Source organism: Aedes albopictus, chromosome 1 (genome assembly GCF_035046485.1).
Source record: "Aedes albopictus strain Foshan chromosome 1, AalbF5, whole genome shotgun sequence".
NCBI lineage: Eukaryota > Metazoa > Arthropoda > Insecta > Diptera > Culicidae > Aedes > Aedes albopictus.
In genome coordinates, this window is record NC_085136.1 from 8,555,955 (window position 1) to 8,580,630 (window position 24,676).

Here is a 24,676-nt window from a genome sequence, read left to right on the forward strand (position 1 = left end):
TTTAGTAAAATCATGAAGATTGGAGTATTGCATGGTAGGTGCCGGAAACAGTTGTCCTCTTCCTCGGAGGAATCAGGTTCCCGGAACACCCCTGCAAGCAGGGTTGAAAAAATCACATTCAATTTAATGACATTTTGCTGAACTGATTGCTTTAGGCATTCATTTTCAGCTCCGCTGTGAGATACTTGAAAGTGAACACAGAAAAACTCAACTACTTTGTGGACGCTGATGGATGCTTCATGTCAACAACGGCCGCATAAATGCGACTGGCCCATAAGCAAGCGTGGTGAATTTTCTCTTTTGAGTGCCAATGACAGGGAAAATGTTGTTATTGAATCTCGCTGTCGCCACGATGTGAGCGACGAGAGAATTTTTATTCTCTTCTCACCCGCTTTCGTGAAGGAAAGAGGCTTTACCGTCAGAAGCGGTGTGGTGAAAAGACAAAAACAAAAACTCACGTTCGTTGCGTGCTTTCATTTTTTTTGCAACCCTGCCTGCAAGTGACCGTTATTGGTTATGTATATAAATTAAGAAGAATAGATCAAGATTTGGCTTAGAAATTAATTACCAAATGCCTATTAAATATTCGAGCACATAATATCAACATCAAGCTTTTCCCTCCTTTTTATATGTCGCATCACTGTGGTGTGTGTGTGTGTGTGTGTGTGTGTGTGTGTGTGTGTGTGTGTGTGTGTGTGTGTGTGTGTGTGTGTGTGTGTGTGTGTGTGTGTGTGTGTGTGTGTGTGTGTGTGTGTGTGTGTGTGTGTGTGTGTGTGTGTGTGTGTGTGTGTGTGTGTGTGTGTGTGTGTGTGTGTGTGTGTGTGTGTGTGTGTGTGTGTGTGTGTGTGTGTGTGTGTGTGTGTGTGTGTGTGTGTGTGTGTGTGTGTGTGTGTGTGTGTGTGTGTGTGTGTGTGTAAATGTCGCATCACTGTGTGGTGTCCCAAAATTCAAAATGGTAGATTTTTCAAGGAATTGTAGGCACTAAACCATGCAATATGGGTATATTTGGTATGGTCCGGAGTCCAAATATGGTAACAAGAATATCGAATATGGAGGCCTAAAATCCAAGATGGATGGATGGATGTTTTATGGAGTTATGATTTTTCAACCATGCAATATGGACATTAAGGTGGCCCACACTTATATGAAAAACAAAAATTTCGAAAAATGCCAAGTCTTACCTCCTAAATCAGTTGTTTTGGACTCCCAGAAGCTACGTTCAAAATTTGAGCAAAATTGGTTGAGCCCAAGGGGGCGCTCAAAGTGCTTGAAGTTTGTATGGGAAAACGTGGCCAAATGTATGCAGAAATTTTAAGTTTTCGAATTTTGCCGCTTGGTGGCGCTGTAAGTGTTCAATAATCAAACCCATTGGTATTATTGTAGGTGACTATATGCCAAACAACTTTGCCGAAGACCGCATAGTGATCCAACGTCTGTGAAAAAAGTTATACCCTAGGTAAGGTGAGGTGAAACATTATTAATATTTTTCCAGTACATGTAAAGGAATAATATCAATAATGAAATCTCAATTCTTTGCCTCACTTTGCCTAGGGTATAACTTTTTTCACAGACATTGGATCACTTTGCGGTCTTGGGCAAAGTTGTTTGGTATATAGTCACCAACAAAAATGCCAATGGGTTTATCTATTGAACGCTTACAGCGCCACCTAGCGGCAAAATTCGAAAACTTAAAATTTCTGCATACATTTGGCCAAGTTTTCACATACAAACTTCAAGCGTTTTGAGCGCCCCCTTAGGCTCAACCGATTTTGCTCAAATTTTGAACGTAGCTTCTGGGAGTCCAAAACAACTGATTTAGGAGGTAAGACTTGGCATTTTTCGAAATTTTTGTTTTTCATATAAGTGTGGGCCACCCTAATGGACATACAGTAATCGTCCGATTTTATCATCGCCTCCGCGCGACAGACCTCAAATTTCGTTGAGGATAAATCTCCCTTCTCTTCTTCAAAGTAAACAAATGAAGCGCGCTTTGAAATTCTTAAAAAAACACGTGGAGATTTTATGCAATGTTTAAAATCATTTTTGAAAAGGGGAATGATCAAATCGGGACAATATTGTTTTTGGGATAGTAAAGATGTCCGGAATTCAAAAGTGATAACCAGAAAACACAAGGTGTTAGCCCAAAACTCAAATGGCTGCTGTGGTCTAGTGGCTACGCACCGCTTCTGATTCGTATGCAGAAGGTTCTGGGTTCAATCCCTGGTCCGTTACTTTCCCCCTACTTTGTAGTCTGTTTACTTTCTCTTGTATTAACTTATGTATAGGCAGAAGTTCATAGCCATCGCTAGAACAGAAACGGGTTGAAAAAACCGTTTCCCTTCCTTCCAACTGTTACAGCACAGTGTCAATCTATCATATAACGCCTACAAGTTATGCAACCAAGCGAATTGTGCCGCTTCTCCTTCAGAGTAAGCTACACACACTTTTTATAATCTAAATATATCCCCTATTCATGGACGATTTCAATTACGATTCGAACTACATATAATCTAGTGTAGAGTCAGCTGCTGAATCTGCTTTTGCTTATGCCTGCGCACAACTGTTTGACAACGGGAGTTCGATCATTGGTGACGCCTACTACACCATAGCCTACCTGATCGAACAAAAAACTACGTCGACAAGCAAGCATGAGCGCGCGCACGTGGTTCCTACTGATACATGTTTGTGTCGTTTGTGTAGCTAGAAAAGATCGTACTAAATGGGTATTTTTCGTAAGCTACGTTCAAAATTTGAGCAAAATTGGTCAAACCTAAGGGGGCGCTCAACAGGCTTTAAGTTTGTATGGGAAAACTTGGCCAAATGTATGCATAAATCTTAAGTTTTCGATTTTTGCCGCTAGGTGGAACTCTAAGCGTTTAATAATTGAACCCTTTAGTATTACAGTCGAGCCTAGCTATTTAGCACTGTAGTTGAAGGAAGTGCCAATGCAGAACCCGTAGCTTCCGGGAAGGTAAGCCCAGCTCCCTGGGTTAGTGGGTTGGTGTCAGGCCCTGCGAGCCAGCCGTAAAAAAGACTAGCACCGGAAAATCAACAAGAGAAGAATGCGAACCGATACCAATGGCGACGACCACAGCGACGAAAAGGGACTTGCGATTGGAAGCTCGGTACGTGGAACTGCAGATCTCTCAACTTCATCAGGAGCACCCGCATACTCGCCGATATACTGAAGGACCGCGGGTTCGGAATCGTAGCGCTGCAGGAGGTGTGTTGGACAGGATCTATGGTGCGAACGTTTAGAGGTAATCATACCATCTACCAGAGTTGCGACAACACACGTGAGCTGGGAACAGCTTTTATAGTGATGGGCGACATGCAGAGGCGCGTGATCGGTTGGTGTCCGATCGACGAAAGAATGTGCAGGTTGAGGATCAAGGGCCGATTCTTCAACATTAGCATAATAAACGTGCACAGCCCTCACTCCGGAAGCACTGATGATGACAAAGACGCATTTTACGCGCAGCTCGAACGCGAGTACGACCGCTGCCCAAACCACGACGTCAAAATCATCATAGGGGATCTAAACGCTCAGGTAGGCCAGGAGGAGGAATTCAGACCGACGATTGGGAAGTTCAGCGCCCACCAGCGCCGCCTCCAAGAACATGGCCATTCGTAGCACCTTCTTCCAGCACAGCCTCCCGTATCGTTACACCTGAAGATCACCACAACAAACGGAATCGCAAATCGACCACGTTCTGATTGATGGACGGCACTTCTCCGACATTATCGACGTCAGGACCTATCGTGGCGCTAATATCGACTCTGATCACTACCTGGTGATGGTTAAACTGCGCCCAAAACTCTCCGTTATTACCAATGTACAGTACCGGCGGCCGCCTCGGTACGATCTAGAGCGACTGAAGCAACCGGATGTCGCCTCAGCATACGCGCAGAATCTCGAGGCCACGTTGCCGGACGAGGGTGTGTTCGATGTGGCCCCTCTGGAGGACTGCTGGAGTACAGTCAAAGCAGCCATCAACAACGCAGCCGAGAGCACTATCGGGTACGTAGAACGGAGTTGACGAAACGATTGGTTCGACGAGGAGTGCAGAGCGGTTCTGGAGGAGAAGGATGCAGCGCGGGCGGTAATGCTGCAGCATGGAACCCGACAGAATGTGGAGCGATACAGACAGAAGCGGAAGCAGTAGACCCGTTTCTTCCGGGAGAAAAAGCGCCGCCTGGAAGAAGCGGAGTGCGAAGAAATGGAACTGCTGTGCCGTTTACAAGAAACACGTAAGTTCTACCAGAAGCTCAACGCATCCCGCAAAGGCTACGTGCCGCAAGCCGAAATCTGCAGGGATAAGGACGGGAGCCTCCTGACGGACAAACGTGAGGTGATCGAAAGGTGGAAGCAGCACTTCGACGAGCACCTGAATGGCGAAGAGAATGTAGGCACGGAGGACCAAGGCAGCGGAGGAAATGACTATGTTGGTGCAGCAGAGGACGGGAACGAACCAACTCCCACGCTGAGGGAAGTTAAGGATGCCATCCACCAGCTCAAAAACAACAAAGCGGCTGGTAAGGACGGTATCGCAGCAGAACTCATCAAGATGGGCCCGGAAAAGTTGGCCACCTGTCTGCACCAGTTAGTAGTCAAGATCTGAGAATCCGAACAGCTAGCGGAGGAGTGGAAGGAAGGGATAATCTGTCCCATCCACAAGAAAGGCGACAAGTTAATGTGTGAGAACTTTCGAGCGATCACCATTTTGAATGCCGCCTACAAAGTGCTATCCCAGATCATCTTCCGTCGTCTTTCACCTAAAGTAAATGAGTTCGTGGGAAGTTACCAAGCCGGTTTCATCGACGGCCGGTCGACAACGGACCAGATCTTCACCGTACGGCAAATCCTCCAAAAATGCCGTGAATACCAGGTCCCAACGCATCACCTGTTCATCGACTTCAAAGCGGCATACGACAGTATCGACCGCACAGAGCTATGGAAAATTATGGACGAGAACAGCTTTTCCGGGAAGCTGACTAGACTGATAAGAGCAACGATGGACGGTGTGCAGAACAGCGTAAGGATTTCGGGTGAACTATCCAGTTCATTCGAATCTCGACGGGGACTACGACAAGGTGATGGACTTTCCTGCCTAATATTCAACATCGCCCTGGAAGGTGTTATGCGACGAGCCGGGATCAACAGCCGGGGTACGATCTTCACGAAATCCAGCCAATTTGTCTGTTTTGCGGATGACATGGATATTATTACTAGAACATTTGGAACGGTGGCAGAACAGTACACCCGCCTGAAACGTGAAGCAGCAAAGGTCGGACTGGTGGTGAATGCGGCTAAGACAAAGTATATGCTGGTAGGTGGGACTGAGCGAGACAGGACAAGCCTTGGCAGCAATGCACAGTGGTCCACGAACCAGATTTACGAGGAAAGATGCATGCAGCGCCTTCAAATCAAATATGGTCTTCTACAAAGTTGTTTCTAAAAATAAGGCCCTCTTTTCAATATACATGAAAATTAGGGTGGTCCATATTTTCAAAGAAATTGGGAACCACACTTTTTTATTTACAAGAATAACTATTTACATTCTTCGGAATAGTTGTAGACCTACCAATTTTGAGCAAGTTTGCTGAAGACACTTTTTATGTAGCTTTAAAATTGACCGATCTAGAGGTATTTTTCCGAATAAGCTTAGGGTGGTTCAAGAAAAACCGGTTTTCTGGCGTTAACATTTTCAGTTTTGATTTTACATCAAAGTCGCCCATAAAACACTTGTAGAGCATTTGAAGTCGCGTCGTTTCGTGCGCTGAGATGGTCGTTATCTCTTTTGCAAATGTTGTTATAAAACATATCAAAAAATTAGAGGGGTGTTATTTTTGTAACTCAAGTAAAAAATACTTGAAAAGTGCCTATTTTTTCTAGAAAATCATCAATATCTTTTGAACGGAATGACGTAGCAACATTTTCAGCGCACGAAAATGCGCGTTTTTGGAAGTTCTTAAAGTGGTTCTCAGGCGACTTTGACGAGAAATTTGAAACAAAAAAGATAAAGCAATAAAACGATTTGTTCTAGCGTCACCCTATGAAAACTATGGGAAAATGCTCCAAATTTGGTCAAAACAGTTTAAACCCTTTATCTTTTTTGTTTCAAATTTCTCATCAAAGTTGTCTAAGAACCAGTTTCAGAGCTTTTAGAAACGCACATTTTCGTGTGCTGAGAATGTTGCTACGTCATTCCGTTCAAAAGATATTGATGATTTTCTAGAAAAAATAGGCACTTCTCAAGTATTTTTCACTTGAGTTACAAAAATAACACCCCTCTAATTTTTTGATATGTTTTATAACAACATTTCTTCTTTTGAATGCGGGCAAAAGATATTTTTTATGTTTGCCCCAACCCGTCATAACACCTTTTTAAAAAACTATGTTTTTTTTTTAGAAAAATGTCTGTAACTTTTGAACCAAAAGATTCAATCTTCAATCTCGATGTAGAGAGTCAACTGTATTGTAGATGACTATATGCCAAACAACGTTGTCAAAAATCGTAAAGTGATCCGATGGCTGTGAAAAAAGTTATACCTTAGGCAAAACCTGGCAAAACGTAGCTTCTGGGAGTCCAAAACAACTGATTCAAGAGGTAAGACTTGGTATTTTTCGATTTGTTTTGTTTTTCATATAAGTGTGGGTCACCCTAATGATGATAAGTCAATTATTTGGTAAAAGCAATAGGGAACTGCACGGTTTTGATTTTGTATGGGATTTTGACGTTTCTTGGTCTTGTTGTTTACAAAGTTCCTGTAAGAGTGAAAGAGAAAGAGAGAATTTCATGCGGTGCCCTATAGTGACGTCCTATTCTTTTTCGTCTTAATGGGTAGTACGCAGATCGCAAGTAATTTCTTGGCCTATCTCGATGCGTGGAAAATTCAGGCAAGGAATCGCTCAAGAAATAATAAAGCGTCGCTTTATTCCGGATCCTAGTACGGAGCTGAAACGAAACGTCAAATCAAATGGGGCTTGCTGTGTTAAATTTCTTGGCCATTCCGGTTACGAAAAATAATGCACTGAACCAAAATTACCTGAGCGATTCCGGTTGAAGTGCATACCTCGCATAAGGAGGCTTTCAGCCAGACACTGGTTCACCTCTCCTATTCCTTCGTGTAACTTTCATAAGTTATATTATTCCTACACTAAGGTCTTTTTTTACACGGGGGATACGTCCCGTGTAAAAAAAACCGTGTAAAAAAACCGTGTTAATTCGCGAAACCGTGTAAAAAAAAAACCGTGTTAGTTTGAGAAACCGTGTAAAAAATACCGTGCTAATTCGGGAATCCGTGTAAAAAAAACTGAGGGAAATCGGAAAATATTTGAAATGTCCTCACCTTCAGATATCCGAGGTTTGTTTTAGAGAGTAATAAGAAAAGGGGGGGGGGTAGTAGTAAGAGTTGAATCTAGGGGTTAGTGGGGAAGGGGACAAGTGATGGGCTATGGGGAGCAGAGTGCATACTGTTTCCAAGAAAGATCGTAGAGGATATTTTGGGGTGATAAGGACTGTCTAGACGGACGAAACGAAGGATCAAGGAGACTGTCAACACTCTACAGGTCCACGGAGCTAGGTGGTGTAGAGAAAGATGTTCCAGGACACCCAGGAGCTTTCGCGAGTAAATGCTTTGATATCTACGAGCGTAATCGATTCATTGTTGTTACATCACTGATACTGTTCTACATCCTACAGGTCTACGGAGCATTGTTCTGTAAATAAATCATTTTCAAACATGACCTCCAATTTTGATCTCCAAGAACTTCCGCGAGTAAAGGCCAGAAGATCCACAAACATAGCCAATAATTTCTTGCTACATGCGTTGTAACATCCCAGAGGTCCATTGAGCATTGTACTGAAGAGTATTCATTTCTTAAGACATACTAGGTCTTCCTTGAACTTCCGCGAGTTAAGGCCTTAAGATCTACAAGCGTTATCAATGGTTTGTTGCCACATTACTGATATAGTGTAGCGTCCTACAGGTCCAGGGAGCATAGTTCTGTAGAGAAATAATTTCCACAGATGATCTAGGACCTCCAAGAACTTCCGCGAGTGAAGGCCTTAAGATCTACAAGCGTAATCAATGGATTGTTGTTACACTTCTAATACGTTGTAACATGCTACAAGTCCATGATCCATTGTTCTGTATAGAAATAATTTCCACAGATGTTCTAGGTCATCCAAGAACTTCCATGAGTAAAGACCTAAGATTTATAAGCGCAATCAATACAAGTTCCCAAGAACTTCCGCGAGTTTAGACCTGAAGATCTACAAGCGTTATCAATGGTTTGTTGTCACATTACTGTTACAGTATAGCGTCCTAAAGGTCCAGGGAGCATAGTTCTGTTGAGAAATAATTGGCAAACATCTTCTAGGCACTCCAAGAACTTCCATGAGCCGCAAGAGTACTTGGAAGACATAAAGCATTCTTGAAAATCAAGACTCTACAGAACTGTCTTCCATGGACCTGTAGGATGTTGCACCGCATCAGTAATGCAACAGAAGTCCATTGATAATGCTTATTGATCTTAAGGCCTTAACTCGCGAAAGATCTTGGATTAACTAGAAAATCTTTGAAAATAACTTCTCTATAGAACCGTGATCCATAAATCTGTATAACATCATATAAGTAATGTAAAAGCAATTGATTAATTACGCTAGTAGATTCAGGCCTTTACTTGCGGAAGTTCTGGATGACCTAGAACACGTTAACGGAATCTTGCGCCAAGGACCTGTAATAGACGTGTGCGCCGAAGCAATTTTCACCGGCGGCGGCGTGTATAGTAATTCGAGGCAGCGGCGGCGCACGCCGTTCGTCCTATACGGCGGCGGCGGCGGCGGCGGCGGCGTAATCGGCGTGACCAAAATTTTCAATTATTTTTTTTAGTGAAGAGCAAATTCTAGTCATTAAAAAAAAGTCAATACAGAACAATTTCTTTCTTGTATCTAAATTACAATTTTCATCTATTTTGTGTAAACGGTTTAAACGTATGTCAATCAGAGGCTTCAATAAAAACTATCCTCATAAGAACTGTGCTATAAATTTCAGAGAGTACCCTTGAGGACGTTTACCAGGAAATTTATAAAGGATTCCTCTAGATAGAAATTCACAACGTCGCACGTCTCGTCTAAGGATATTCTTTTCTAAAACTCATTTTAGACCAGTATAGTCATGGTAAAATTCGAAATGTTTGTAGGTGTTCTGTTAGGGTGCTTTTCAGGAATTACTCCAGGGATTCTATCAGGAGTTTCTCCAAAAAATTCTGAATAGGGTTCCTCTAAGGGGCTTCCTAGAAGATCCTTAGATATTCCTCCACAAGTGGGATCGTAAACTTCTCTAGAGATTTTTAGAAACCTTTCTTCAGGGATTCTTTAGAATTCACTTCAGGATTTATTTCTTAACGTTTCTCCAACAATATCTTCAGAAATTCTTTTCGGAATTATTGCACAGCATTCTCCAAATTTCAGAGACTCCTTGAAAAAAAATAACAATTTTAGAAATTTCTTTGGTGATTCCCTTACGAATACTTCACAAGCTCCTCTATTTAGAAGTATGTCCATGAGTTCTTTCAGGGTTTGTTCCAAATCGCCCTTCAAAAAATCATTAGGAAATTTATTTAAGAATTCCTCTAGTATTTTTGTCTGTAATTTCTTTATGGATTTCCGAAGATTTTTTTCAAGGATTCTTTCAGAAACTTATCAGAGGTGTGTCCTTTAGAAATGCCTTCAAGGATTTTTAGAAACTTCTTCAGTATTTTTTCTTTGATTTTTCCCAAAAATTTCTCATAAAATTCTACTTAAAAATCCTCTAAATCCATCTCAGGACTTTTTTTCCTACCCCTCTATTGGGGAAATTAAGCCACTTCGTCCAATTAACTGAACTTTTGTGTCGAATCTCAAGAGTTCCTCCAGGTATTCCCCAAGGACTTCTCCAGGAGCTATAAACGATTGTTTCTAAAATAGTTTCAATAAAATTTAATCTCATCAGAAATTTATTTAAATATTTCCTTCAGGTAAGCCTCGAAGAGTAACTCCAACATGATTTACGTTATTTCATGAAATAATTCTGCAAAAATCTGTGGAGGAATATCTCAAACCGCTGAGAATTCTTCGAAAATTCTGAAAATGAAAATAACAAAAAATCCATGGAAAAGGTAATCTTTTACTGAAAATTATGGGAAACGCTTAAACTACTGAAGGAGTCTCAAGTAATATTTCAAAAGGAATTCCTTAGTTAGATTTAAATGGAGTGCATGGAAGAATTTCTGAAAAAACCCTTGGAGGAATTTCTGAATAAATTGTCTTTCTAATTCTTGAAGAAATCCCAGAAAATATTCTTGAACGAAGCCCTTCAAGATTATGTGAAACTATCTTAGGGATTTTTCTGAAATGGTTCTAGAAAGAGTTGCTAAAGAAAATGCTGAAAACTCTCCCTCGGAAACCCATGATTGAACTCCTACAAGGATTTATTAAAAAATATTTAGAAACATTCCAAGAGAAATGTCTTACCAAAATTCATGGAGGATGTTCTGAAAGAATTCCAGGAGGAGTTCATGAACATATTTTTAAAGGGATTCCTAAAAGACTGTCTGAAGAAAAACTTTAACAGTAAAGGAAATTTCCAAAGAAATTACCTATGTAACAACAATTGATTGAATACACTAGAAAATGTAACAACAATTGATTGAATACGCTAGTAGATCTTCAGGCCTATACTCGCGGAAGTTCTTGGAGGTCCTAGAATATCTTGGAAAAGTACGTCTCTACAGAACTATGCTCTAAAGACCTGTAGAATGTTGCACCGTATCAGTAATGTAACTACAATCCATCGATTACGCTTGTAGATCTTAAGGCCACTACTCGCGGAAGTTCTTGGATGCCCTAAGATATCCTTGAAAATTACTTATCCTCAGAACTATGTTCCATGGACCTGTAGGATGTTACACCGCATCAGTAATGTAACTACAATTCATCGATTACGCTTGTAGATCTTAAGGCCACTACTCGTGAAAGTTCTTGGTTTACCTAGAATATCCTTGAAAATAACTTCTCTTCAGAACTATGCTCAATGGACCTGTAGGATGTTACACCGTATCAGTAATTTAACAATAAGCCATTTATTACGGTTGTAGATCTTGAATTCTTTATTCGCGGAAATTCTTGGATGACCTAGAGCATATTTGGGGAGTTTTTTTTCTTCAGAATTATGCTCCATGGATCTGTAGGATAAAACACCGCATCAATAATATAGCAAAAATAATTGATTACGCTCGTAGATTTTCAGGCCTGTATCCTCGGAAGTTCTTGGAGGTCCTAGAATATCTTTGAAAACTACGTCTCTACAGAACTATACTCTAAGGACCTGTAGAGTGTTGCACCGTATTAGTAATATGACTACAATCCATCGATTACGCTTGTAGATCTTAAGGTTTTTATTCGCGGAAGTTCTTGGGTGCCCTAGAATATCCTTGAAAACAACAACTCTTCAGAAATATGCTGCATAGACATGTAGGATGTTACACCGTATCAGTAATTTAACAAGAATCCACTCATTACGGTTGTAGATTTCGAATCCTTTATTCGTGGAAATTCTTGGATGACCTAGAGCATATTTCTTTTCCACAGAACTATGCTCCATGGATCTGTAAGATTTTACACCGCATCAATAATATAGCAAAAATAATTGATTACGCTCGTAGATTTTCAGGCCTGAACTTTCGGAAGTTCTTTGAGGTCCTAGAATATCTTTGAAAACTACGTCTCTACAGAACAATGCTCTAAGGACCTGTAAGATGTTGCACCGTATTAGTAATGTGACTACAGTCCAACGATTACGCTTGTAGATCTTAAGGTCTTTATTCGCGGAAGTTCTTGGATGCCCTAGAATATCCTTGAAAACAACATCTCTTCAGAACTATGCTGCATGGACATGTAGGATGTTACACCGTATCAGTAATGTAACTACAATCCATCGATTACGCTTGTAGATCTTAAAGCCACTACTCGCGGAAGTTCTTGGATGCCCTAAGATATCCTTGAAAATTACTTATCTTCAGAACTATGCTCCATGGACCTGTAGGATGTTACACCCCATCAATAATATAGCAAAAAATAATTGATAACGCTCGTAGATTTTCAGGCCTGAACTCTCGGAAGTTCTTGGAGATCCTAAAATATCTTTAAAAACTACGTCTCTACAGAACTAGACTCTAAAGACCTGTATGATGTTGCACCGTATCAGTAATGTAACTAATTACGCTTGTAGATCTGAAGGCCTTTATTCGCGGAAGTTCTTGGATGCCCTAGAATATCCTTGAAAACAACATCTCTTCAGAACTATGCTGCATGGACCTGTAGGGTGTTACACCGCATCAATAATATAGAAACAATTAATTGATTACGCTCGTAGATTTTCAGGCCTGAACTCTCGGAAGTTCTAGGAGGTCCTAGAATATCTTTGAAAACTACGTCTCTACAGAACTATGCTCTAAGGACCTTTAGGATGTTGCACCGTATCAGTAATGTGACTACAACCCATCCATTGCGCTTATAGATCTTAAGGCCTTTATTTGCGGAAGTTCTTGGATGCCCTAGAATATCCTTGAATAAAATTACTTCTCTTCAGAACTATGCTCCATGGACCTGTAGGACGCTGAACCATACTCCAAAAATCACCTTTAGGAAACCCCCCATTTAACCCCTCCTAGCCCCCCATATATTAACCCATCCCCCCCCTCCTTCAAGAAACAGACCCCCCACACATCCCTTTCCTGCAGACCTCTTACATCATCATCCGCCTTCACCTCATACCACTTTTCAACTTCCTTGCAACCCTTTCCCATAAATCCCATTTCTTCCTTTTAGCAAAAGTTCCCTTCTAGACACTTAGCGCGAGAAAGTTGAAAAAACCGTGTTAACACTCCAAATACCGTGATCAGAAAAAAGTGGGAACTTTTACTTTGAGCAGCTCGTTCTCAGCCGCCTGTAAACCGATTTTCAATTTTCTTTCAGGGATCTTCGACCCAACATGTCTACTTTTATTTCATACAAAATTCATGTTTATAGGGATGCTCAGTTTTTCTCCAGAATAGCGTGAGTCAGGAACGTTTTTAAAAAGCCTCATAATTTTCGATTTGCATGCTAAATTTTAGCGGTGATCACGAAAAATGACTAGAAATCGGCGTATATTTTGAAAAGGCATAATGTAGAGGTAGTATGAGATTTGCATAACTATCTTGAACATCCCTAGGCACAAATGAACGCGGCTCTCGACCGGAAAATACTCCAGTGCCCTTGATAAGCATCCTAGAGGGTTAAAGTCTTCAGCAAAGTGTTATATATTGTTTGGTACTACACTTTAACGTCTTCAGTTTTGATCTAGATCTGCTGTAAGTGATCTAGATGAGTTTTATTTTTCTATATGACTCTCTAGAACTCTCGAAATACATCCTAGATGGTTGAAGTCTTCGGCAAAGTTCTCTGGATTCGTTAGTCACTTTTACGTCTTCGGTTTTGATCTAGATCTGCTGTTATTGATCTAGACAAGTTTTTTTTTTTCTATATAACTCACTGGAATTCTCGATATGCATCCTAGATGGTTGAAGTCTTCGGCAAAGATCTCTGGATTCGTTAGTACTACACTTTTCCGTATTCTGTTTTGGTCTAGATCTGCTGTAGTTGATCTAGATAAGTTTAGTTTTTCAATTTGACTTTCTAGAACTTTCAATACACTTCCTAGAGGGTTGCAATCTTTGGCAAAGCTCTTTGAGTTGGTTGGTACTACGCTTTTACATCTTTGGTTTAGATCTAGATCTGCTGTAATTGATCTAGATAAGTTTTTTTTCTAAATGACTCTCCAGAATTCTCGTTATGCATCCTAGATGGTTGAAGTCTCCGATAAAGTTCCATGGATTAGTTGGTATTACACTTTTACGTCATCGGTTTTGATCTAGATCTGCTGTAGTTGATCTAGATCAGTTTTATTGACTCTCTAGAACTCTCAATATGCATCCTACTGGGTTGCAGTCTTCAGCAAAGTTCTCTGGATTGGTCGGCACTTCACTTTTACGTCTCCGGATAGTTTTGTTTTCTAGGTATATGCCTCTCTAGAACTCTCGATATGCAATGCATCCTAGAGGGTTGCAGTCTTTGATAAAGTGCTCGGGATTGGTTGGTACTACATTCTTACGTTACAGTTTTGGTCTAGATCTACTGTAACTGCTCTAGATCAATTTTATCTTTCAAAATAGCTCTCCATTGCTCTGGAAAAACACTCTGAAGGGTCGGAGCGTTTGACAAAGTGCTTTGGATGGGTTGGTACTACTTTTTTACGTCTTCGGTTTCTATCTAGATCTGATCCGGATTATTTTCGTTCTGAGTATCTTTCAGTGATTCTGAAGATGTATTCTAGAGCATTGGAGACTTCGACAAACTGCTTTAGATCGATTCGCGAAACATTTCCGCATCCTCGGTTTTTTATCTTAGATCAGTTATGACAGATTATGCACGAATACGGATTCCCAGGTAACCAGCCACGATTGATCAAGGCATGGATCGAGTGAGGTGCGTAGTTCGAGTATCAGTCGTTTCGAATCTCGCAGAGAATTACGTCAAGGTGATGGTCTTTCGTGCTTGCTGTTTAACATTGCTTTGAATTGAACGTCCATAAATTACGTCACGCAAAAATCGACCATTTTCAACCCCCCCTCCCCCCTATGTCACACTTTTTGTATGGGACCTCTAAAATTTTTGTATGGGTTGTCACACTTTTCTGAACCCCCCTCCCCCCTCAAAGCGTGACGTAATTTATGGACGTTCCCGAAGGGTGTAATAAGGAGAGCGAGGATAAACACGAGTGGTACGATTTTCACGAAGTCCGTTCAGCTGCTTGATTTCGCTGACAATGTTGATAGGGTATTGGTTCCCTTGTTAAGCGTGCCCCCCTCCCCCCTGGCCGACAGATTTTTTTTTTATTTGAGCCGACACGAAGATTATCAATAATTCAAGAGTTCCAGAAAAAAATATAAAAAAAACTATTCTCTAGACCTGAGGGGTGCGGACTCAACTTTTTTGGTCATTCAATTTGAGCACGTACTCTTTCTTCCAGTGCTCCCCGTTGTAAAGTTTCTTATCTCTATGGAGATCAATTTCGAAGTGCACGCATAAACTACTTCACACATCGTTTAAACCAAGGCTCAAACATATCGATTACAGCAAAAGCTACAATAAAACGTATATACAAATTTTAGGCAAGTTTCACACATAATTTTCTCACAGATAAAACGTTTTAAACGTTTTCGTATCTGACGGCAAAGTTTGTGTGTCATTAAATGTTTCACTTGTTTTAGCGTGACTAAGCAAACCAAACTTGTATCCAGGCACACTCTGATCATTTTGGAGGTTTGGCAGCAGCCTGGCTGCTGTCAAATTTCAGTCCGCAATCCTCAGCTCTAGACTATTCTAATAATTGAAGTTTTTATCCACAATTATCAAACCTTTTTTCTTGAGAATCACAGGAAATTTCGCCAAGTATGTCTCCAAGAAATCTACTCTTGGATCTACTTCAATCTAATCACAGAATTTAACCAAATAACAAGCTTGTTTGAATGATTAAATTTTGTGATGATTATTCAAGAATACAAAAACAGCATGTCAAGTTTCCGGTAGGGAAAAAGAAGGACTTTGTAGAATTATATGCTGCTATAGAGTGCAGTTATGTGTTACAAGTATTCAATTCAAACAAACGTCATGTTAAGAGAATAATACCTGGGATTCTTTACATAATTCTTTCAAGGACATCTCCAGAAATTCCTTTAGGCATTTATTCAGGAACTTCTCCAAGGATTCTTTCAGAAATTCCTCAGGGTACATGTCCGGGAGTCCATATTTCGTGAATTCTTCCATGATCATCTTGCAGGGTTCAGATAGTTTTTTTTTTCAGGGTTTGTTCCAAGAAATGCTTCAAGAATTCCTCGCACGATTCCTTCAGTTTTTTTTACAGATATTTCTGCAAGGATACATCGATGAATTCCATTTGGAATTTTCCATTGCTTCCTTCAGTGGTTCTAGCATGGATTGCTCCAGAGAGATTTTCAAGAATACCTGTATGGGTTTCACCAGGCATTCCTCCGGGAATTTCTCCTGGAATATCTTTAGTAGTTCCTCCAGTGATTGTCGCAGTGCTTCTTCCGATGATTCCTCCAGGAATTTCCAGGAGTTCCTTAAATCATTGTGCAAAACATTCTTTTGGCCAAGATGAGCCAGCCTAGGGCTGCAAATCTCTTTAATAAAGATAATAATAAATAATAACATTCTTTTGGGAGCACATCAAAAGATTCCAACAATAATTCGTCCAAAAATTATTGCAGACGTGGATGCCTTAATTTTTTTTTCTACAGAAATTCTATCAAGAATTTATTAAGAAAGCTTTCCTGGGATTTCCTAAGGAATTCATCATGGGATTGCTTCCGGGATTCCTCCAGGTTTTCCTTCAAGCATTCCTCCAAGGATTCACCCGGGAATATCTTCTGTGTTTCTTTCAAAAACAACTCCAAGAATTATTTGAAAGAATCCTCCAAGGGTTCCCCCAGGAACACTTTTTAGAATTCCTTCAGGAGTTCTTCTTGGAATTCTTTCAGAAACTCTTGCAAAAAATAATCCAATACTTCCTTCAGGAACTGTTTAGAAATTCCCTTAGGAATGCTTCTAGCAATTGCTTCAAGGATTACTCCTGGGGTTTCTTCAGGAACTGCTACAGGGATTACCCAAGGAGTTCTTCCACGAATTCTTCTTAGAATTCTTTTAGGATTCCTTCAAGGATTCCATCTGCCATCTTCAGAAATTTTTACTGGGATTTCTCCATGAATTTCTTCAGAGATTCCTCTACGAATTATTCCAGAAATCGTCTGGGAATTGTTGCAGTGATTCCCCTCAAAATTCATCCAAGGATTAATTCAGAAATGCGTAGAGAGATTTCTCCAGAAATTCCTTTAGGAATTCTTCTAGAGATTCCTCCACGAGTATTTCTAGAGATTCCTCCGTGAATCTCTACGGGTATTCTTCTAGGATATTCTCCAGAGATTCCTCCAAGAATTTCTTCAGGGCTTAACTCGGGACTTCCTTCTGTGATTCTTTCTGAAATAACTTATTAAACATCCTCCAAAGATTCTCCCACGAACTCTTTTTAGGGTTCCTCCAGCAACTCCTCTTTCTATTTTTTAACCCTTATGTGGCCGGCAGGGTACCCGGGTACCCAGCACCCATTTAAAATACACGGTGTAGGAAAAAGGAAAAAGTTTGCCGGTCACATAACGGTTAAGGAACTTTTTAAGGAATTGGTTTAGTACTTCCTCCAGGAACTGCTTAGGGATTCCCTTAGTAATTCCTCTTGAAATTTCTTCCGGGTTTCCTTCTGGAGTTTGTTCAGAAACTCTTCTAAGGATTCCTCCAGAATTTGTTCAAGAGCTCCATCTGCGATTTCCTGAGGAATTATTTCTGGTATTCCTATACGAATTCCCTGAGAGATTCATCCACGGATTTCTTCAGGAACACCTCTAGGAATTACTCCAGGAAATCCTTCAGGGATTCCTTGAGAAATTCTTCCAGGATTTTTTCTAGGAATACCTTCTGGAATTTTTCCAGAAGTTCCGCCAAGAAATCTTCCAGTATTTCCTCAAGGAATTGTTACAGGCATTCCTCCAGGACTTGCACTAAAACTCCTCCAGGAACTTTTTTAGTGATTTTTCAGGGATTTCTTCAGAAATTCGTTCGAGGATTTCTCCAGGAATTCCTCCAGAGATTTCTCTTGAAATCCCTCCGGGAATTTCTCAGGCAATTTTTTCAGAAATTTCGCCCAGAGCTCCTCAAGAGATTCCCCCAGAAATTCATCCAGAAATTGTTGAAGGAATTCTTTCAGAGATTCCTCCTAGAATTCCTTCAAGGATTCCCCCAGCAATTCCCAAAAGAGAACCTCCAGCAATTCCTCCAGGCATTCCTCCAGGATTTTATCCAGGAATATCTCCAATAACTATTCCAGGAAATTTTTTAGGAATTACCCCACGAATATCTTCAGGAATTCCTCCAACGATTTCTCTAGGAATTGATCCAGGAATTGCTCCTGCACTGCAAATTTTGTTTGCTGGTATTCAGCAAACTTTGCTGATTTTTTTGTGCTGATTACATTCAGCAATACGAATTTACTGAGTATCAGCAATGATTTTTCAACTTGCTGAGCCAGCCAGCAATATTGACAGTTGATCAGCAACGTTGTACTGAAATTCAGCAAAAATGTTGCTGAAGTTCAGCAATTCATTTTGCTGATTTTTTTTCGTGCTGGAAGCATTTCAGAAATTTTGGTGTGTGTCCTTCAGAAATTATGTCAACTTGAATTTATCCAAGAATTTCGCCAGGAATAACCCCAATAATTGCATCAGGAACTCCCCCAGGAATTTCTCCAAAAATTGCTCCTGGACATCTTTCAGAAGTTATGTCAGCAATTCCTCTAGGTATTTCTCCCGAGATTCCATCAGGAATTGCTTAAGGGATTCCTCCAGAAATTTCTCCATGAAAAATCTCTTCAGGAAATTCTTTGAAGATTCTCCAAAGATTTTTTCCAGGAAATCCTTTAGGGATTTTTTCAGCAATTCTTCAAAAATATTCTCCAGGAATTCCTTCAGGAATTTTTCAGGGATTCCTCCAGGTATTCCACCAAGGATTTCTCCAGAGATTCCTCCAGGGATTTCTTCACAAATTTCTTCAAGGATACTCCCAGGGATTCCTTCAGGAATTCCTTCGAGAATTTCTTAAGGAACTCCACCAGCAATTCCGTTAGAAATTCCTCCAGGGATTCTTTGAGAAATAGAAAAATAACAGAAATAGAAACAAAAATCTCTCAGAATTCTTCTGGAGATTCCTCTAGATATTCATCCAGTAATTCTTTCATGAATTCCTCTAGAGATTCCTCCAGAAATTTCCACAGGAATACCACTAGGAACTCCTCCATTTATTCCTCCGGGTTGTTATCTAGGAATTTCCACTGGAACTTCTTCAGGAATGCCTCCAGGAAATACCTCAGGAATTTCTTCCGGAACTCCTCTGGAAAGCTCATGGCTGGCAATTATGCCAGCAATTCGTCCATTAATTTCTCCTGGAAATCTTTTTGGGATTTATTCAGAGATTCTTTCAGGAAATTCTCCAGGAATACTTTTGGGAAATTTTCAGGGATTCCTCCAGACATTCCTCCAGGAATTACTTCAGGGATTTCTCCACGAATTTTTCGGTGGATATTCCCAGAGATTCCACCAGGAAATCCTTCAGAAATTCCTCCAAGGGTTCTTCCAGGAAATCCTCCTGGAATTTCTCAAGGGATTTTTTTTTCAGAAATTTCTCTAGCAATTCCTCCCAGAATTCATCTGGATATTTCTTCAAGAATTTCTCCCGGAATTCCCCTAGGGATTGCTCCAAGAATTCACCCAAAACAGTTGCTGAAGAAAATTCTCCAGGAACTCCTGCTGGTTCTAATCCAAGAATTCCTCCAGGAATTACGCCAGGAATTTTCTCAGAAGTTTCTACAGGCATTCCTCCAAGGATTCCTTCACAAATTTCTCCAAGATTTTCTCTAGGAATTTTTAAAAAGATTTCTTATGAAATTTTACTACGAATTCCGCCCAGAATTCCTCCAGGAATTTCTCCAGAATTTCCTCCAAGGAACCCTCCACAAATTTATCTAGGATTTCCTCATGGAATCTCTTCAGAAATTTCACAAGGTATTCCTCGCATAATTTATCCAGGAATTCGTACAGGTTTATTTTCTGACATCCTTAAGGAATTCCTTCTGAAATGACTGATGTTATTTCAATCGGAGATTTTTCCTTCTTTGAGCATGAGCTATTCTTTCGAGTCATGCTGTTATGGAGATTGGTTGCCATTACAGCTGCCAACAATGTGATCAGAGATTTTTCCTTCTTTTAAATATATGCTATTCTTTGGAGAAATACTGTCATAGTTATGTAGGCGATCAATAATTATAATGCATATCTAAGCGCGGAAAAACAGTCCTAACGCTTTCCGATTTCGATCATAATAACGGAAGCATGTTCGTCCAATGAAACATCAAGCAATGAGCGGTAGTGTGCGTCAAATGTCAAACTCAAGTGTCAGGGCTGAGTGGTCGGCCAACTAGCAAATTTTCAAAAAGATCATTATATCAGTGTACGATATGAATAATTGGAGTGTTATGTCTGTTTGTCTGTGATGTTAGAGTTGCCTTTAGGCTGGCATGACTGCCTTTAGGCTCGCCGTTTGAAAACTAGTCGAATCATTATTTCAGCCTTATGTTATTTCAGTCTTTTGACATTTTCAGCCTTTTGTGATTCAGCCTTTCGTAATTCAGCCTTTTGTACGTAATCCGTTAAAAGAGATCTAGACCAAAACCTTAGACGTAAGTGTGTAGTACCAATCAATCTAGAGCACTACAGCAGCTCTCTATGACGCATACAGCAACTCTCTATGACGCATATAGAGAATTCTAGAGAGTCTTGTAGAAAAATAAAACTTATCTAATCTAATTACAAAAGATCCGAGTCAAATGCAAAGTCGTAAGAAGGTACTACCAACAAATCCAAAGCACTTTGCTGAAGACTGCCACCATCTAGGATGCATGCCGAGAATAAGAGAGTCATATAGAAAAACAACATATCTAGATCAACAACATCAGATCTAGATCAAAACCGAAGACGTAAAAGTGTAGTACCAACTAATCCAGGGAACTTTATCGGAGACTTCAACCATCTAGGATGCATAACGAGATAGCAAGAGTAATTTAGAAAAAAAACTTATCTAGATCAATTACAGCAGATTTAGATCAAAACTGAAGATATAAAAGTGTAGTACTAACCAACCCAGAGAACTTTGTCGAAGATTGCAACACTCTAGGATGTATATTGAAAGTTCTAGATAACTTATATTGGAAAACTTAACTTATCTAGATCAACTACAGCAGACCTAGATCAAAACAGAAGACGGAAAAGTGTAGTACTAACCAATCGAGAGATCTTTGCTGAAGGCTTCAACCATCCAGGATTCATATCGAGAAAACTTGTGAGTCATATAGAAAAAAAAACTTGTCTAGATCAATTACAGCAGATCTAGATCAAAACCGAAGACGTAAAAATGTAGTACTAACCGATCCAGAGAACTTTGCCGAAGACTTCAATCATCTAGGATGCATTTCGAGAGTTCTAGAGAGCCATATAGAAAAATAAAACTGATCTAGATCACTTACAGCAGATCTAGATCAAAACCGAAGACGTTAAAGTGTAATACCAGTCAATATATAACACTTTGTTGAAGACACCAACTCTCTAGGATGCTTATCAAGGGCACTGGAGTATTTTCTGGTCGAGAGCTGCGTTCATTTGTGCCTAGGGATGTTCAAGATAGTTATGCAAATCTCATACTACCTCTACATTATGCCTTTTCAAAATATACGCCGATTTCTAGTCATTTTTCGTGATCACCGCTAAAATTTAGCATGCAAATCGAAAATTATGAGGTTTTTTAAAAACGTTCCTGACTCACGCCATTCTGGGGGAAAAACGAGCATCCCTAGAAACATTATTTTTGAAGAAAATAAAAGTAGAAGAGTTGGGTCGAAGATCCCTGAAAAAAAATTAGGAATCGGTTCACAGGCGGCTGAGAACGAGCTGTTCAAACTAAAAGTTCCCACTTTTTTCTGATCACGGTATTCCGCGTAAAGTTTTTTATCACGGTATTTGGAGTGTTAATTCGCGAATCCGTGTAAAAAAAAACCGTGTTAATTCGCGAAACCGTGTAAAAAAAACCGTGTAAAAAAAGACCTTAGTGTATTTGAATTTAAATAAAATGCATTATTCTTATCGAGTTTTTCCACTACGGATCCGCTAGCGGCTAGCAATACATCGACTACAAATCAAATACATCCAATTTGTAGTTTGTAGTCATATTCTAGCGTTTCCTAGTTTCCGGATTGAAAATCAATTTTGAGGTGATTTCATCTGACCGCACCAAGAAGGGACAGTAAACTATGTGTAGCGCGCTCTGCTGAGTAGGAAACTGTAAACTTTGTCGGTGAAAAATAGCACAGAAAAAATCGATTCCATTACGTCGTTTCCTTGAGCATTTTCGCCGATTCCGGCATCAGATTCCGCATGTACAAGGACATATTTGTATCTGTAGGATTATCGCAGCGTCCACTTCAATGTGCGACGGACGACGAGGAGGCAAAATAATACTGTAAGTATACTACACTATACAACACGTTGTTGGGCACACGGTCGCCACAAAAGGGGTGAAAGGAAGTAAAAATATCGCATAAATAGACACGTGTGTGCGTCACACAGTCAGTCCAGTGCGGGGAAAATAAAAAAGGAACCCTAGGACAGGACACCTTTGGTGATAGGAATGGGAATGGGGAAGCCCTTGGGACCCCCTCCCGGGGTAGTGTGTGGTACTCACCTAAATTTATTAGTTGCTTGTTCGCCTAATTCATAAAACTTAATTTCTTCGCTAAATACATCTAAAGGTACGTTGACTGGTCTCCGTAACCGACCGCCTTGTAGTTATCCATGAGCAGCACGGTTGTGTTGTTTGTCCGGGGCATTGGAGGTACACGCAGTGCGCAATTCCATAGTTTTGTTTGATTTTTCCATTCGCCAGTGCGAAAATTCGGGCAGCAATTCCATTCGATATCGGAAGTTGGTGGTTTTTTGTTGTTGTTGTTGTTGTTGGAAAGTAGAAGAAAGAAGAAGTTTGGAAGGGACGGACGGCGGCAACGAGTTGCCAAACGGAAGAAGTAATAGAAATAGAGAGATAGAGAGGTGGTTGTGAAGAAGCCAGAGAAGAAGACGCAGTGCGAAGGAAGTGATGGAAGCACAGCAAGCGGTGAGGAAAGACAGTAGTGGAACAGTAGGCGGGTGGTTGTATAGTAATAATAAGAAACGGAAGTAATGTAAAGAAGGACACGCGACGGATGGGCGTCGTGGCGAGTCGTGCAAGAGCAAGCGGGTGAGAGACAGATGAGAGAAATGATGAGGCAATTGATGGAGAGATTTTTTTCGTATCATTTTGACACACATTTTATTATTTTCGTTGACAAGGAACAGAAAGACGCAAGCCGAAACGGAAAATCAAACCAAAGTACAGAACGTGGCGGTTGGTGATCGATTTTTGTTGGTTGGTTGGTTGTTTGGCAATAAATGGTGGTTGGTGGTTGGTTGATGGCATACCGGAGAAACAGAACCGAAAAATAAAGAGAGAAAAGAAGAGGGAAAAGATGAAATTCAAACAAATCCATTAATTCGCTGATGGGGAAATTGAATTGATATATACTACCGCTTTGATAATAATACAAAATGGCATCAAAGCTCGGTCGATTCCGGTCAAAAAAATATTCATTCCGCAGCGGATCGAAGTACCTTAACCTTCGATCCGGATCGCCTAGCAGAGTATCGGGGAATTGGTTTAACGTTCGTAACTGCGTCTCGAACCTTAAACCACTGACCTGTGGAGTAGAAGAAGAGAATACGGGAAACAGAAACTGTTAGCCTTTTTGAAAAAAAAAAACAATAAAACTAGCACAACATCTGAAATGAACCGATTAGGAAAATCAAAGAGTTAATGAGAATACGTTCGTTTCGAGAAGCTTGAGATTTTTATGTACCGTAAACCGGGGTCAAATTGATCAGCGGGGTGAAATTGATCACTCGGGTACTACATCGTAATTCCATACTAGGAACTCTTAAGCGTCGTAATGATCTTAAACTTTTTACGTCATCTGATTCGTAGATGTCTAGAGATTAGTGTAGACTTTTAATTTTTAAGAAAAAGTTAGTGTTGCCTTATTTTTTCAAGGAATTTACAATGTATTTCTCAATTAGCTGAAATCATTGCTGCTAAACAATCATTTGCTTATTGAACTTCCCGTGAATTCTCTGTTTTAACATTTTTGTGGAGCCTTGGTTGAGATGTTAAGCAGCTAATCAGAACATGAAATTGTTATAAAAAGTTCATTTTATGAAGAAATAGTCATTTATTGTAATAGAAATCACTTATTTCAAATGAAAATGCCTATTTTTAGGCGTTTAAGGGGAAATTTCGAAATTTAATTTTGCATTTAAAGTATTAAATTCACTAGTTGTAAGATTTTAGACGCGTTATTCGGCTTTAGAAGAGCAAAATTAAACGGTGAAGGAAATTTTCCTTTCCAACCGATGCTTAATTGTGTACTGATCAATTTCGCCCCAAAGTGGCATTTCCAATATTTTGATATTTGAAGTTGTTTAACTTAAAGTTTAAATTTGTTTAACAAAATTCTGTCACATGGTTCCATGGAGATCCACTGGGTACTGGTTTTACAGAAATTCTTTTGGCAATATTTGAACAGACACTGATGTTATCCGCAAAAGTTGTTTTAAAGTGATCAATTTGACCCCGGATTACGGTACATAATTTTGGCATTTCTTAGTCGATGGAGACGCATGATACCGTATGCGTGATATTGTTTGCACCCCTACAAATAACGTTCTCGTTTCACCTGTGCATACAATGTCTTGGTTTTCTTTTGGTATACGAAAGCTAAAATTTATATCACAGTAGGCTGAGAGAGTCAAAAAGTCGATTTCTTACACGCC

The 24,676-nt window shown here is 40.1% G+C and overlaps 1 protein-coding gene across 6 annotated transcripts in view; it reads right to left on the bottom strand.

Moving 5' to 3' along the window:
* LOC109424932 (potassium voltage-gated channel protein Shaker) overlaps positions 1-24,676 on the bottom strand; it is a 623,864-nt gene that overhangs the window by 46,726 nt on the left and 552,462 nt on the right. For 4 of the 6 annotated variants that reach the window (XM_062843301.1, XM_062843284.1, XM_062843285.1 and 1 more), the window contains exons 3-4: positions 23,376-23,547; positions 22,503-22,599 (exon numbers count right to left, since the gene is read on the bottom strand). In XM_062843301.1, coding sequence (XP_062699285.1) covers positions 22,503-22,599; positions 23,376-23,547 — 269 coding nt within the window. The remainder of the gene's footprint in view (positions 1-22,502; positions 22,600-23,375; positions 23,548-24,676) is intronic. The other 2 variants (XM_062843290.1, XM_062843294.1) reach the window with 1 other exon arrangement.